The sequence below is a fragment of the Dermacentor silvarum genome, chromosome 2, assembly GCF_013339745.2.
Source record: "Dermacentor silvarum isolate Dsil-2018 chromosome 2, BIME_Dsil_1.4, whole genome shotgun sequence".
Taxonomy (NCBI): Eukaryota; Metazoa; Arthropoda; class Arachnida; order Ixodida; family Ixodidae; genus Dermacentor; species Dermacentor silvarum.
The window spans coordinates 37,616,309-37,633,115 of NC_051155.1; the positions used below are offsets into that span (position 1 = coordinate 37,616,309).

Sequence of the window (16,807 nt, forward strand, 5' to 3'; positions counted from 1 at the left end):
ATGTGTAATAAGTTGGTGATGGACTGTATCAGGATTAGAAAGAGATGCGATGCTGTCTGGTAGGTAATTCCATAATCTGACGGCTCGTGGAAATGCTGATGAATTGAAAGCTAAATTGTCACCATAGTTCCGTGTAAAATTCAAATAATTGTGCAATATTTTGGACGTGTTAGACGGGATATCGAAGTGAAAGGAACATGATCTATTGGATTGTTTATATTTGTGAAATAATGTTAGTAGAGCGATGCCATGGCGTGTGCCTAAATATTGGAGAGAATGATCACCTTTAATCTGAGTGACGCTTGACTGGTAGTTATATTTTCTTGAGATGAATCGTGCGACCCTATTTTGGATGGATTCTAATGTGGTGACCATGTTGTTATCATAGGAAGACCAAAATAAAGCAAACTCAAGTTGTGGGCGAACAAAAGTAAGGTATGCTGTCTAACTTGTAAAACTAACGTGTTAGTGTTGTCTAACGTGTGAAACTCCCAGTAAAATTACCAGCGATGAATATATACAGAGCATGGGAATAAATGCTAGTGAGTACCGTGAAACAGAATGGGCTTTTGGCCAGAACATCTGATTGGCGGTGAAGGCATTCCACTTCTTCCTATCAAGCTCCCGCGCGCACTTGCTGTCCGCCCAAACGAGGTCCATGTATGTGGGGTGCACAATGTTAGCGTCAGATTATAGGTGCACATTTTCAAAATAAGTATAACACAATACAGCAGCGTGTTGCCACATGTATTTTGAGCATCGGCCACAAGGAAAGAGTGGAACACTGAAGACATAAAAGCTGCAACGGGCGTGACCAAGTCCACTGGTTTACCCAACATCACGCCCATTAAGACCTCAGAAGAGGAAAATGCACATCGTAGTAGAGCACTGCAGGGGCCGATTTTTTCAGCCCGGGCCCGGCCTGGGCCCGTTTTTACTTTGGGCTGCCCGCCCGAGCCCGACCAAAAGTTTTATGGCGAGACCTCGGCCCGGCCTAGGCCCAGAAATTATCTACGTTACCCGCCCAACCCGGCCCGCTACCCCTTTGCCTTAGGCCCGAGCCCTGCCCTAGACTGAAAAAGACATGTTTTTCAGAGTCGAGAAGCGCGAGGATAACTCGCTGCACGTTACATGCACACCGCCAGAATGTCCGAGCCCTACACGGGCCCGCGTCAAAAAACCCGAGCCCGGCCCGGGCCCAAAGCCCATGCCGTGCCCGAGCCCGTCCCGAGCCCGTGAAAAAACTGCCCTACCCGGCCCGGCTCACGGGCCAGGCCGGGCCCGGGCTTTCGGATAAGCCCGAGCCCGTGCAGTGCTCTACATCGTAGCACACGCATATATAACCGCGCACCAGTAATAAACACTGCTTTGGCAAACGCACCAAACCCAACCTTCTACTTTGACGCTGGCACGCGTTAATCTACTAACTTCTCCCAACGAAGTCAACAACAATGTTGAAACTTTACCTTGCATGATAAACTCGCAGCAAATGTTGAAAAACTGAAGGTAGCTGCTTAAGAAGACGTATTTTAGAAGCTCGCTACGCAGGCGCAACATTGGAGCTAGCAGACAACGCTTGCATCGATAGCTCAACCCTAGGGAGCCCACATGCAACGCTGTGTTAGGGTGGTGACAACAGCAAAATTTCGACCGCTATTTACCGCCAAATTTGGTGGGTATTTGGTCCCCAGTCTCGCTAGAAGTCGCGGCACATTCCTGTTTTTTTTTTGTCACGCTCTGATGTACCCATGCTGGCACGCGATCTATTAAATTTCTTTCGATTTGGTTTTGCACCAATTCGCAAATGAAGCGTGCACGTATCTTTAATAGACTAGTTACCTTTTTCTTTTATTTTAACATATCAAACATATTTTCTATTGCATGTCGTGCGACACATATAAAGCAATAATCTATAAGACACGATGGCGTGCTCGTGGTAGTATTATCTCACGCCATGAATGTGGACTGCATTAAGCATTGTCGTTGCCTTCCACTTGTAAGGGTGTTTTTCCATGTGTGCTGCAATAAAGACTGCTTACTAGCCTGTTTAACTAAAACGTAGACGTACCGTGCATTTTGCTCAGATACGCTATATGTCTCTGGCTGCTGAGGCCAAAGCTTATTAAAAGAAGTTAATTACTTTCACATCACTTGTGCGAAACGTGGTCTGCCAGTTGGTGTTTCGCCATTTTGGCCCCCATATTTAACCCGCGAATGTAGCTGGCGGCGGCAAGTACGCTTACAAAGGCTTTCACCACTCTAAAACACTAGCTCAACCCTCGACAGCAGCGCCGCGGTGGCAGGGACCACAGCGGGCCGGCCGCTTTCAATGGGCGCGGCGGAGAGTTTCGAAACTGAAGTATATCTACAAACGTTCGTTCATACTTTCTGCTGCAGAATAGCTTTGCTCTCGTTGCTCATCCAGTCGGCATTTTCAATTGTAGCGTTGAATGTCTCACGAATCCTTTCGGCTATTTTCAACACCTGAAAAAAAAAACATTTAATTGCAACCAATCACAAACAAATTTCACAGTCTTTCATAAGACAGCGCTACAAGTAACTTTACACAAGCAGAATACGGAACAAATGCCAGAAGAACTGCATTGCATAATGAATGTGCTTGGCTGGCAATGTGCTAACATTCCCAATAATGTACGAGCATGGTGTGAAGAAGATTCTATGTAGTAAATGGCATCGATAAAAATCGATCATACGCTAAAATAAACTACAATACCAACAGCACAAGCCTGCTGGCATTATTAAGGATCATGTGGTGTGGTGGTCACAATATGATGGCCTGATCTTACAATATTGTCATCTGTAGTAGTGGGAACAGGGCAAGCACAGAGGAACAAGAAGAAAGAAGAACGCGTGCTAACCGCCCCGCACGATAGTTTGCTCTCGCCGCCGTTTTCTCAAGAGCCCAGCTGCTCTGAATAAATGGCGTCAGTCCCCCTTTGAAGGCGCGTGGCAATATTGTTTCAAGCAGCACCACAAGAGTTCAAGTAGGCGCTGTAGGTCCTATGTCACACTACTAAAACGTTGTCGTTGTCAACTTATTCAGCAGCAGAAAATAAAGCCACTGCGCTTAACTTAATCTTGGGAACTGATAAACTCCTTTGTCCCTTATGTCTTTTAGTCATGCTTAAGATTTTGATCTAGGAATTATGTATTCCAACATAACACCAGCTAGACCAGTTTATTAGCCTTATTGCAGCTATTGTGGCTTGCGACCTTCGGCTCTGCCATAGAGGGTTCACCAAGCCTTTCAACGCCGCGATACGTCCTGAACGAACTTGCTTCGCTTTCGTTCGACTTCTTAAACCGACATTGAAGGGCTTGTCCTTCTCGCTCTTTTAAAGCTACAGTATCATGCAACAACCTTTGAGAGGAATGCAAAGCAGTAGGAGAAGGCTGACAGTTCTAGTCCGTATACAGGTAGAATCTTCGTCTGCGAAATAAAAGTTTATTCGCTTCCCATTCTATTCCGAGTGATTGAAAGTGGTTACGCGATCAAAGACATTCATGCAATCGTCCACGTCCTCGAAGCGTGGCCACGAAACGACGGCAGCGGCCGTGCTGTTAAAAGGACGAAGAAGCCTGCCACCTAACGTAAGTATCCTGCTTGCGTCCGACATCCCCGTTGTGGTAGCCAGTGAGTCTGGGAGTCGGTATTCCTGCGGCAAGCTTTGAAATCTTGACGTCCTGCAAGCAGCTTTCCTGCAAGGGTATTGTGCAAGAGTAGGACACCAAGGAAAGATGAGGTCACGCACCCTTAACTGGGCGACCTGATGACGTGCGTCCCTGTGATGAGTAGTGCGCGACACAATGCGGTGACTTTTGTGGTGCGCGACACGGTGCGGTGATGCGCGATGGTGATATTTGTGGTGTGCGACAAGGTGAGGTGCATTTCAAACAAGCAGACGACAAGGAGAGCGCGCGCCGCTCTACCGCGCCGCGCCGAAAACGACGACGCCGAAGACCGGCCAGCGCGTGAACACGCGGCACAAGAAAAGAAATCAAAAGAAAAAAACCAATCCAATCACAAAAGAACACGGGCCTCGAGCAGCCAATGAGAAGTCGACGAATCGACCAGGGCAGCAGAAAAAGGAGCCGCGCTGGCAGTAGGGGGAGGAGTTCCAGAAGCGGCACCAGGACAAGGTCGGCCACCGGATCGGGAGTTGAAGACGGCCGTCGGGTTCCGGACCCGAGCCACCAGGACTTCACCCGGCCGGGGCCTCCTGCCAACCCATTCCTGGGCGCCGCTACTCCATCCGTTCAAGAACTGCTGCCCGAGGCCGGCGAGCGTCTGCGCCCGTGGGCAGAACGAGAGCAGTCGGGCTACGGGCCCGAGCTCCACGACCATCTGCCCGGCCAGGACGCCGCCGCCGTCAACCCCTGCTGCCAAGCCGCCTACCTTCCCGGGCATCGCCACCCTGCCCGATAGTCAACTGCTGCTGCCCGAGGCCGGTGAGCGTCTGCGTCCGTGGGCAGAACTCGAGCTGTCGGTCTACGAGCCCGAGTGCCACGATCAGCTGCCCGACCAGAACGCCACCACCGTCAACCCGTACTACCGAGCCGTCTGTCTTCTCCCACCGAGCCAGAGCTACCACGCTCTGGTAGCCTGTACGACGCTCCGACACAACGTCTTTTGGTGAGACCAACACCGCTTATCTCGTCGTCTCGTCTCCGCTTCGCCGCGTCGAGACTGTAGTGCATACGCACACCCGCAGCCTGCACGAACTTGCCTCATATCATTAGCGTTCTAGCTAGATGTTTTCATGTTATCTTTGTGTGTTTGTTTTTATGGGTTAATTTTCGCTTCTAGTTTCATTAAAAGTTTGTGTGTGTTTTTCCCAACAAACGGCTTTGTCCTCGATCGGGTTCTGGGAGGCTCCGCCTCAGAGAACCGCCAGAAACATTAACACAAAAGAACCTGCTCATCACAGTCCCACAGACAATTCTGGTGTACTGCAATGTAGTAAGGCGAAGACGGGCAATCTGGCATGTCTTTCTTTCTTCTTTTGTGCAGTGGGAATGCCGTCACAAGCCTACTTAGTCGAGAACTGGACACTGATCGGAAGAAGCCTGGCAATTTCTGAAGCTCTAGTTCACGTTGACAATAGCAGGGAGTTATTTAAAACGAAGTGGCGACGTAGGTAGCATTAGAGTATTATAGAAGCTTCTAGTATACTGTAGCACGGAACACCTCTACAGGGTGTTTCTTTAGCTGCACCAAATATCTACGTGTGAACGATGAGCTGGGTCATCGAGCCGACGTATGCCCGATCCCGGAGGCCGTGAAGTGCTGGGGTTGTGGTGTGTCGAACCAGGACGATCAGCACCAATGCACCCAGAAATGCAAGCTGTGCAGGGGACCACACGTGACAGCAGACAAATTGTGCCCGCAGCGATATCAAATCCCGTACGTGGTTAGGAGAAGGAGGTGGGAGAATGCGACAGAAGTTTCTGGAAACCAGGCGTCAGAAGCGCCACTTGGCAGCGCCGGTGGGGGCGGCCGGGACAGCCAGCGTTCGGCTCAAGAAAGTAGGGGCGCTCCCGTTCCGTGGGGCAGAGACTCTAGGGGACTCCCCCGTTCCAGAGGGCGATCCCGTTCCAGAACAGGATCCAGATCGCGGTCTAGGGGGCGCTCCAGCTCCCGGCGCCGAGGAGGAGGAGGACGTGTCCGGTTCGAGAGGTCCCGGTCTCGGGATCACCTGCCTGTGGTCCAGCCAAACTGGGGCCATCGAGTTCGCAAAGGCGCTACAGAACAGGTAACGCAGGGTTCGCCACCAGAGCACAACAAAGAAAGCGAGAGGCATGCACAACTCGAGCATGAGAATAGGATTATGAGAGACACGATAGCTAGCCTCATGGCTGAGAGAGCGGAAATTAAGAAGGTAGGAGGTAAACAACCTGCCTCGGAAGTTAGTCAGACGCCGCAGCCGGCGGATACACCTATGGCTGAGGAATGCGAGACAGAGCGGCCGGCCAAAAGAGGGCCATGGTTAGAGAGCAGGACACGCCTTCGGGTAGGGCGAAATGGGAAATTCGCGAGATGCTCTCTTCCGTTAGCGAGAGCATGAAGCAGCTAAGCGAGACGGTCTCACACATTCAGGGCAGTATATTGGTCATGCAGGAGAGATATAACCTGCGATTTTGCGAGATTGAGGCGTTCTTAGAGAATGTGGTAGCTCCAACCGTGGGGCCGAGGGCACTGTCACTCCCGTCGACGGCTTCGGCAGATCAGAACGTGAGGGTTCCTCACAGTACCAATTCAGCAACGCAGCTGCAACAGCAACACGATGACTGTGCAAACTAATTCATTCAGAATATGGCAGTGGAACTGCAGGGGGTTTCTGAAAAAAAGGACCCCCTTGCAGCAATTTATTCGGTCACAGTCGGAAAAGCCTCAGGTAGTTCTCCGCAGGATAGACTAACTAACAGTGTCGCGCTGCCCGGATACCTGTCTGTCGCACAGCACGAAGAAGGAAGAGGAGTGGGTGTACTCATCAGCAACAAGCTTATCGACGTCGTTCATGTCCTCAGACTGGCGTCGAGCAAGGTCGAACACGTCATGATAGAGATCATTCCCGGCCTGTCGAACAGAGAGATCATCTTTGTTTTGAATGTGTACTGCAGTCCCAGAGATCTGAGGCAACGCTTCAGAGACGTTGTCTTCAAAGCTGCACAGCTCGCCAAAGGCGCTCCCCTGGTGGTGGCGGCTGACTTCAACGCTCCGTATCATACGGGGGGCTACCCGTATAACATCCTTGAAGGGGAGGACCTATGCAGAGAGGCAATAAATCTGGACCTGATGTTGTTCACGGACCCTGCCTTCCCTATCAGGTGCGGTACGTCATCTAGCAGGGACACGACTCCGGACCTCACTTTCGCCAGGGAAGTGGCAGAGGTTAAATAGACAAACCTTAACGTGGACTTTGGAAGCGCGTACTACGTCTGGGCCACCGTCCTTCGGATCGAGCAGAACAGACGACGCAAGTTCCGGTTTTCCGACTGGGACAAGTTCCGCAAGCTGAGAGAGGAGCGGACCGGGCAAAGAGGCCCAGCCAAGAGCGAGGATTGCAGAGATTCGTGAGGACATTGAGGGCGCGACCAAAGAGGTTAGCACAGAGCTCCCGGTACAGAAGATGGACAGCAGGTTGGCGCACCTACTCGAGGCCAAGAAGTCCCTTCTGGCCAGGTGGAAGGGTCAGCGGCACAATTGAAGGCTCCGCAAGAAGATTGCCGAGGTCAGCAGAAGCACCGAACAGCACTGCAAGGTCCTTTCCAGACAGCAATGGGATGAAGTTTGTAACTCGATTGACGGCTAGATGCGGAGCGGGGGGTCTTGTAACCTCCTAAAACATGTGCTGAACGACACCAACACCAAGACGAAACGGCGGAGCACTCTGGGAAGAGCGCTGCACGGGGCCAGGCAAGAATCCCCGGACGAGGAGGGAATGAAAAGGTTGATAGAGAAGTACTTGCCGGTAGCCTCCGGTCCGGCATCTCCCGTCCCAGAATATGGGGGCGTCGCGAACCCGGAGCTGGATGCGGAGTTTGGTTTCGAGGAGATCCAGCGGGCCCTGCACGATTTAAACGGCAGGTCGGCCCCGGGTCCGGATAGAGTTACAAACAAGGCACTGAGGAACTTGGACGACAAGTTCGTGGAGTACCTGACGGGCGTTATCAACCAGATGTGGAACGACGAAAAAGTACCGAAGATGTGGAGGAGGGCTGCCACCATCCTCATCCCCACGCCGGGCAAGCTCCCTAGTCTTGATAACCTCCGACCGATTTTACTCACTTCGAGCATTGGCAAGGTCGCCGAACATGCAATCTTAAACAGGGTCTCGCGATACTTGGAAGACCGGGATATTTACCGACACAATATGATAGGCTTCAGGGCAGGACTGTCAACACCGGATGCCATGAAGCTTGTAGACAGAGATTCTGGTTGTAAAGAGGAAGAGGCGACAGCAGCATCAGCGTCGCATGAGAAATACGTAGACGCTCGCGTCTACACGAGGCACGAGCGGCTGGCACGCACCGGCATAGGCTAGCGTTCTCCGAGCAGATTAAAATGCTACGCTAAGAGATCGAGTGTCTGTCTATCCTCTCCCGCGAGAGTCCTGAAACTTTACCGGTCTGCGTGGTAGCTCGTCGCCACAGTTTGGTGACCTCGGACGTGATACTGCCATACGCTCCCGTGGTAGATACGACCATGGACCAGATCAACGCTTCGAGAGCTCAAGGCCAGAACCCTTCCGACGAACGCGGTGAGCCCTCTTGTTCGGCCATCACCGTCCGCCTCCTACAGTACTGGGACCAGCATCCCTCGCCGTGGTTCCTTCAGGCCGAATCACAATTTCAAGTCGCTGGTATCCGCTCTCAAGCCTCAAAGTTTCATTACGCCGTTGCAACGCTCTCGCCCGCCGCCATAGACGAAGTAGCAAATTCATTGAACACCCCATTGTCTACCGCCGCCTATGACCATCTCAAGGGAGCCCTGCTACAGCGCACAGCAGCTTTACAGCGTTCTCGCATCCAGCAGCTTCTGTCCGCTGAAGAACTCGGCGACCGACGCCCTAGTAAACTTCACCGAATGAGGCAGCTGCTCGGAGACAACGAGAGCTCCATCGTCGACGCGCTGTAGCGCGGAATGTTTTTGCAACGACTCCCGGCTAACGTGCAGATGGTCTTGGCGACAGCCTCTACCATGGATATTACCAGACTGGCCGCTTTGGCCGACAAAGTCACGGAAGTAGCCACCCCAACCATCGCAGCCACGACATCCTCTCTGGGTGACAATACAACCGCCCTGCGAACCCTTCCCTCCTTTTCAGCAGCGCAATCTCCTCTCGACTCCTTGTATGAGCGCCTGGAACACATCATCTGTGGAGCGCAACATCGCCGCACGTCATCTCGTCGCACACGCAGCCGTAGTTCCAGCAAATCAAGACACATGGGCACCCGCGATGAAACATCAACTACAACGTCTGGCGTTTGCTTATACCACCACCGTTTTAGAAACGACACTCGTCACTGTCGACGTAGGCAGGCCGACCTCTAACGGCGACGAGTGGTCCGGCCCAACACACAAGTCGCCTTTTCTACGTGACGGACAGAGTTACGGGACAACGGTTCTTAGTCGATACAAGAGCTAACGGCAGTACTCCCCTCGCCCACCACTCCTACCGAAAAGCAACACCTGTGTCGTTGTTGCAAGCCGTCAACGGCACCGGGATTCCAGTTTTCTCGTCACACTCCGTCATGCTAAACCTTGGCCTTCGACGAGCGTTCCGCTGTATTTTCCTGGTTGGAGGCGTCCGTCGTGCAGTCATTGGAGCAGACTTCTTCTTCAACTACGGACTCCTTGTCGACGTTCAACGACGCCGTCTTTTGGACTCCGTGATCCAGCTATCCGTTCCCGGCGTCCCATCATCAGACACATCGACGATCGCGCCTATTTCTGCCATGTTGAACGAACCTTTTGCCGCACTGCTACGCAAGTTTCCCGCCTTGACGCGCCTGCCTGACTGGACGCAACCGGTGCACCATAACGTGTGCCATCACACCATCACCTCCGGCCCACCAGTCTATTTCCAACCCCGGCGTTTGTCCCCGCAGAAACTCAAGATCGCTCGCGCGGAGTGCGAACACATGCTCAAACTTGGCATTATCCGCCCTTCCTCCAGTAATTGGGCATCACCACTTCACATGGTGTTCGCAAACAAATATGCAGCTTTAGAAAAGGAAGATAAAGACAGCATAAGGTAATGAATGAAACAACTAGGTTGATCTCAGAAACAGCAATTGAAGTGGGAGGTAAGACACCAAGGCAACCAGTAGGTAAGCTCTCCCAAGAAACAAAGGACGGAATAAAGAAAGGACAAAACATGAAAGTGTCCAACTCAACAGATCAGATAGAATTCGCTGTACTGTCAAAACTGATCAACAAGAAGAAAGTAAGGGATATTCGATATTATAACGTGGGAAAGATTGTGGAAGCCGTAAAATATAGACGCAGCATTAAATCAGTAAGAAGAAAGCTTGGAATAGGACAAGGCAAGATGTATGCACTAAAACATAAGCATGCTAATATCATCAGCAATTTCGATGATATAGCAAAAGCAGCAGAAGAATTCTATACTGTCCTGTACAGTGCCCAAAACGGCCAAGCTACTTTCATTCGAAATAGTGATGAACCGGATACAGAGGCTCCTTCTATAACTAGCGATGAAGTTAGAAGGGCCTTGAAAGACATGACCAAGGGAGAAGCTGCTGGAGAAGATAGAATAACAGAAGATTTATCAAAGTTGGAGGAGATATCAAGCTTTAAAAGCTTGCGGCCCTTTATACTCAAAGCCTCACAACTTCAAATGTACCAGAGAGCTGGAAGAACGCCAACATTATACTAATCCATAGGAAGGGAGACGTTAAAGAATTGAAGAATTATATACCCATTAACTTGCTTGCAGTATTGTATAAAATATTCACCAAGATTATTTCCAATAGAATCAGGGCAACAATTTACTTCAGCCAACCAAGCGAACAGGCGGGTTTCAAGAAGGGATATTCTACGATGGATCATATCCATGTCATCAATCAGGTAATCGAGAAATCTGCGGAGTACAATCAACCTCTCTATATGGCTTTCATAGATTATGAGAAGGCATTTGATGCAGTAGAGATACCATCAGTCATAGAGGCATTGTGTAATCAAGGAGTACAGGAGGCATACGTGAATAGCTTAGCAAATATCTACAAGGATTCCACAGCTACCTTGGTTCTCCATAAGAAACGTAGAAAGTTACCTATCAGGAAAGGGATCAGGCAAGGAGACACAATCTGTCCACTTCTATTCACTGCATGCTTAGCAGAAGTATTCAAGCTCTTAGACAGGGAAGGCTCAGGAATGAGGATCAACGGCGAATATCTCCGCAACCTTCGGTTTGCAGATGACATTTATTTATTTATTTATTTATTTATTTATTTATTTATTTATTTACATACCCTAAGGGCACCTAGGGGCATTACGTAGGGGGGGGGGGGAATTTACTCAATCCAAATTTGCATCACATACAACAGAAAAGAAAAAGGCACGCCCAGAAAATCGGCACATCATACACTTGCAAATAAGGGAGAAAAACATCACTCCAATGCCGCATGCGGCTTGGCATAACACAATTCAATATATATGTGCCCTGATAACAAGAAATCTTACATGAATCGCGTCATAGTCCTTACATTCAAATTACTGCACATTTCTTGGTTCAAGATGGGCAAATAGGGCTGTCGGGAAAGAGTCAGTTTCCCTTAATGTCACAACGCTTTCAGGTAACGCGTTCCATTCTTTTATTGATAATAAAAGGGGGAAGTTTGATACTTTACTGTTTTTGCGAAAATAGGTGATACCTTGTGTATGTTATCGGTGCGTGTGGAAATATGATGCACAGGAACAATGCGTGTAGTTGCGAATCCAGAGTCACGAAAATATAAAAGAGTGGAAAAAAGACAAACGTAAGAACTTGCGTCCAGCGTCAAGGTTTAAAAGATTCAGTGTGCGCTTTAAAAGGGAAACGCTGGTGTATGTTGAGTACCAAGGTAAAATAAACCTAGCTGCCTTATTTTGAACCGATTGTCATTGTCATATTCAGCAACAATGGAGATGAATTACAGCAAATGATTCAGGACCTTAATCGAGAAAGTGTAAAAATTGGTTTGAAGAGGAATATGCAGAAGACAAAGATAATGTTCAATAGCCTGGCAAGGGAACAAGAATTCAGGATCGCCAGTCAGCCTCTAGAGTCTGTAAAGGAGTGCGTTTATCTAGGTCAATTATTTGCTGGGGACCCTGATCATGAGAAACAAATTTACACAAGAATAAAATTGGGTTGGAGTGCATACGGCAGGCATTGCCAAATCCTGACTGGGAGCTTAGCCCTGTCGTTGAAAAGAAAAGTGTACAATCATTGCATTCTACCGGTGCTAACATATGGGGCAGAAACTTGGACGTTAATAAAGAAGCTCGCGAACAACTTAAGGAACGCACAAAGAGCGATGGAACGAAAAATTTTAGGACTAACGTTAAGAGACAGGAAGAGAGCGGTGTGGATAAGAGAACAAACGGGGATAGCCGATATTCTACTTGACATTAAGCGGAAGAAATGGAGCTGGGCAGGCCATGTAATGCGTAGGATGGATAACCGGTGGACCATTAGGGTTACAGAATGGATAGCAAGAGAAGGGAAGCGCAGTCGAGGTCCGCAGAAAACCAGATGGGGTGATGAAGTTAGGAAATTTGTAGGCGCAAGTTGGAATACGCTAGCGCAAGACAGGGGTAATTGGGGATCGCAGGGAGAGGCCTTCATCCTGCAGTGGACGTAAAATATAGGCTGATGATGATGATGATGACTTCACATGGTGCCTAAGACGGTTGATTGGCGCTCATGCGGACCGGGCACTAAACAACGTTACAGTTCCTGATCGGTACCCTCCCGAACATTCAGGACATCACGGTAGCGTTGCACGGGGCGACGATCTTTTCTAAGATCGATCTCGTTCGCGCCTATCAACTACCGGTCGCTGAAGAAGACATTCGCAAGACCGCCGTCACCACACCCTTAGGTGTTTTTGAATTTCTCTGAATGTCTTTCGCTTTACGGAACATGGGCCAATCGTTTCAGCGTTTCATCGATTTCGTCACCCGAGGCCTGCCTTTCGTTTTTGCATACATTGACGACCTTCTCGTCGCAAGCTTTTCCGCAGAAGAACATCTTCACCACTTGCGGTTGTTGTTTTCACGCCTTGGAAGTAAAGGAATTGTCATCAGTGCCGCCAAAAGCGAAATCGATCATCCGGTACCGGAATTCCTTTGTCATATCTTCGATTCTAACAGGATTCGACGACTGCCGTCCAAGATTCGCGTCATCGAAGACCTTCCCCGACCGACCACACTCACCTACCTTTGCCAATTTCTCGGATTTGTCAATTTCTACCAGCGATTTATCCCAGATTGCGCACGACTTATGGCTCCGCTATAGGCTCTGCTGGTGAACAAACATAAACAAGTGTTTCAGTAGAATGAAGAGGCCACCAACGCTTTCACAAGAGTCAAGTCTGCCCTCGCCGACGCTGCGTTGCTTAGACATCCAAAGCGAGACCCCCCACTGCCATCATGACCCATGCTTCAAACACCGCCAATGGTGCCGTTCTGCAGCAATTCAGCGACAATGCGTGGCGGCATCCACTCACCTTTTTCTTCAAGAAACTGAAGCCTGCGCAGTCCCGCTACCGCGTGTTCGGCCGTGAATTACTCACCGTTTACCTGGCTATCAGACATTTTCGCCAGTTCCTAGGAGGTCGTGCATTTACTGTCTTGACATACCACCAGCCGCTTGTACACGCAATGAACCGTTCGGCGTATGCCCTACTCTTGGGACAAGCCGCTGCATGACACTGCATTTCCGCTGGCTTCATCTACGCCTGGCTCTGTGGGCAGCGAAGCGGCATCCAGCAAAACATAGTAGAGATCAGTGGTGCACATTATTTTATGTCCCCTTTCTCGACGCCAGCTGAACACACGGTAACTGTTTCCAAAGCAGAAAAACTAAGGGCAAGGGCTCTGTACACATTGCATTGTAAAGTGGCTGACGCTTGGGCAAAGCAAATACTGTGCATGGTAGATTTGTGTGAGGCAAGCTAGGAGTCAAAAAGCCTGCTGGATACTAGCAAATGACCAGCATATTGTTGCATGTTGAAATTCTTTTTTTATTCCTCATCACTCAATTGTGTAGGGGAGACGGCTCTCACAATTGGAGAAGCGTCGGAAGCATGCAGTGCTCCACAAAACCGGTTTCAATGTAAAATGTGTCTGCATCTCATAATTTCATGGCTTATTATGAAATTATGAAATTATGAAATTTAATTTCATTATTTTATAATTTCATATTCAAAAACTGGTTTCTTCATCAGTTGAGATTTTCAAGTTTGCATTCTTTATTAGCTGTTGCATGTAACCTATCCTAAATGCTTGAATAGTGAGCACAACGTGACCTTTTTGATTGATTTTGTGGATTGTACACCCTTGCTGCAAATAATTTGATAACTGTTTCCACCTTAATGAAAAATAATTGCTTGAAGCAGCCATAGCCACCAATAATACTAGCATGACACGATTATGAAAATTGTGATATTTTACTTTGATTTATAATGTTTTGAAACATACGGAGCTCTGCCTGCGGTGTAAATGGGTTCCCGATATCCATTCGTGATGCAAGAATTTCGTGATGCAAGAATTTGAAGAATAAACTGAAGCAAGAATGTTTACTTACTTAGAAGCTCATGGCAATTTCCTCATGAAAAGTAAAATAACTAGAAATAAGTTTACTGAGCTGAGAAGAGTGCTACAAATGTCTCATTCGAATAGTGCCATATGCAAAAGCTACAACAAATATTTACTATTTTTGTTGCATTTGTATATATGGTCTTGTCACGTGTTGCAAGCTGTATTCAGAATGGCCACAGCTCAGTCATGATTGTGGTATTGTGCAATGAAGTACAGCTGGCATCACCCGGAAAGTGTCGCAAAGTTACAAATACAACTTAAATGGTTTCTTTTAGGAAAAAAGACTTAGCTCAGAAAACTATCCTTTTTTTATGCAGCCTGTCATGACAAGGTTTCTTTACATGGCCATGGCGCTCAAGCAAGAAACCGAGACTGCAGACTGCCAACGTTCATTCCTGTTCCGGCAAAGACGGGCCAGCAGTAACCAGCAGGGTTTTACAAAGTGAACTCATCACAGCTTGAGCCACTCCATGCCACAAGCAGTTGCTCCTTGAGCCACCGTGCAAAGGTTCCTTGGGGCACAAGTCCAACTCAGCGCCACCACCTTTCTTCTGCAGTTTTTCTACCTACTTAGCTAACCAGGTGGGTCAAAGATGGCAGAGGGAAAGGGAATCACAGCTTTAAGCATAGAACCTGCTCAAGCTTAATGCAGTTTGAGAGTGAACAGTGAAAGAGAAATAGGTAGAGAGAAATAGGACACCTCTTCTCCCTCAGAGAATTGGCAGTGAAAAAAAAAACAGCTTATGAAGGCTTGAATATTGGTCGGAATAATTTGGCATAGGTAGGATAATGACTATGAATGTTTCTGGCAAAGGTAGTGGTAGTAGACTGAATAATCAAGGAGTTTAGATATAGATTAGAAAACAGATTTCATTCCACTACCAGAATTTTAAATCATCCCAATAATTCTTTTAATTGACAGTTTATGCGTGTTGAGCGACAATGCTTCTTGATGCCTGCTTCTTGCTGAGATCATTCTTATGATGCATAATTCACCTGTTCAAGTTCCATGGTTCTCCCGTACAATCAAATTTAGATTCATCACAAGAAAACTTATAGATGATCTCCAGAAACCTGCTGATTAAATCAGAGAGCAGCATGCACCCCAGGCTTTCTTAGATATGCGTTCAAGAGCCTCAAATCTCGTGAATGTTAGACATACTGCTGCTGAGCAAGTTCTTGGTATCATCTACAAGGTCATTTCAGAATATGAGTTGGAGAAACAGTCAATCGAAGACATGTCAAGCGATATCGCTGTTGATGCATCTACATTCCAACTGAAATAAAAGTAAATATAGCACCAAACGCAAGAATTATTGGGATTATGCCATTCTTGCAGTGGAATGAAATCCTTCTTACAATCTAAATATGCAATCCATAATAATTCAGACTACTAATACTTCCAAAGGGGTTGCGTCGTGAATTATGCATGTTGTATTCCGTATTTTCTTACTATAAGACCCAACGATGCTTAAACAGCAGAGAAAACATTAAGAGCTGAGTACTTAATACTTTATATTGCTCCATAAATCAGTTTCCCTGCTAACCTCAGCATCCCGCACTAATAATGTTTGGGAGAATGTGTGAAACAAGGCACCTGACGCATAGGGTAGGGCTGTTCACTTTGTTTGGGAATGAAGGTCATACTGTACATGTATGTGATAGCCATACCTGCCATTACCTTTAAAAAAAAGGAAGCAAAACTGCGAGTCGGCCTAAGTGGAACAGATTCATTTAAAAAAATGTTTTGTGCATAAACAAACAAGGTCGAAGAAAAGGAGCAACGCATGCACGATCGCGTTCTAACAACTGGTTTTATTTTCGAAGAACCATTTACTTAAGAACCCACAGATCTGTGCTATCCAGTCAACAGAACACATCAACAGCTATATAACACTTGTGATAAAAATGCCACGGATAAGCGCGACCCGGTCAACATAAAAACAGCAATGCGCATAAAACAAGCACTTAAGATGAAAAGACAGGAGCGAATCTAGCAGTGAAAGAGAAGGATGACTGATGCATTTTTCCTTTAGTTTTGCAATCCAGTGCGCTTTCACAATTTCTCTCGCGATTTGATTTCGATGCCTAAACAATATGCTGGTGCTTCTAAGTCAAGGTGAGCACGCATGCTCTTGACAAAGCATAGCCAAATGCTTACTAGGGCCACCTTTCAGACTGGACAAGTGTTCCCTTAGTCTCGTGTTAATGCATCTTGCAATCTGCACTACGTACACATGACCACATATCATAGGAACCTAATACACAACTTTCTTCGCGCAATGAAGAAATTGGTTCTCACGCGGATTTTTAATACTGCATTCTTTCTTTGCATCACCCTTACTTTCGAACTTACTTTTTATCCTAGAACACACACTACCTCTTGTTTTTAGCCGAAAGCACCACTTTTACTTCGTAACTCCCTGCCACCTTTTTAAGTCTGTGTGAAAGGCC

The 16,807-nt window shown here is 47.9% G+C and overlaps 1 protein-coding gene across 1 annotated transcript in view; it reads right to left on the reverse strand.

Annotated features, from left to right (window-relative positions):
* Positions 1-16,807, reverse strand: part of LOC119439969 (neprilysin-like) — a 500,589-nt gene that overhangs the window by 303,792 nt on the left and 179,990 nt on the right. The window contains exon 7 of the mRNA XM_049662689.1: positions 2,386-2,484. Coding sequence (XP_049518646.1) covers positions 2,386-2,484 — 99 coding nt within the window. The remainder of the gene's footprint in view (positions 1-2,385; positions 2,485-16,807) is intronic.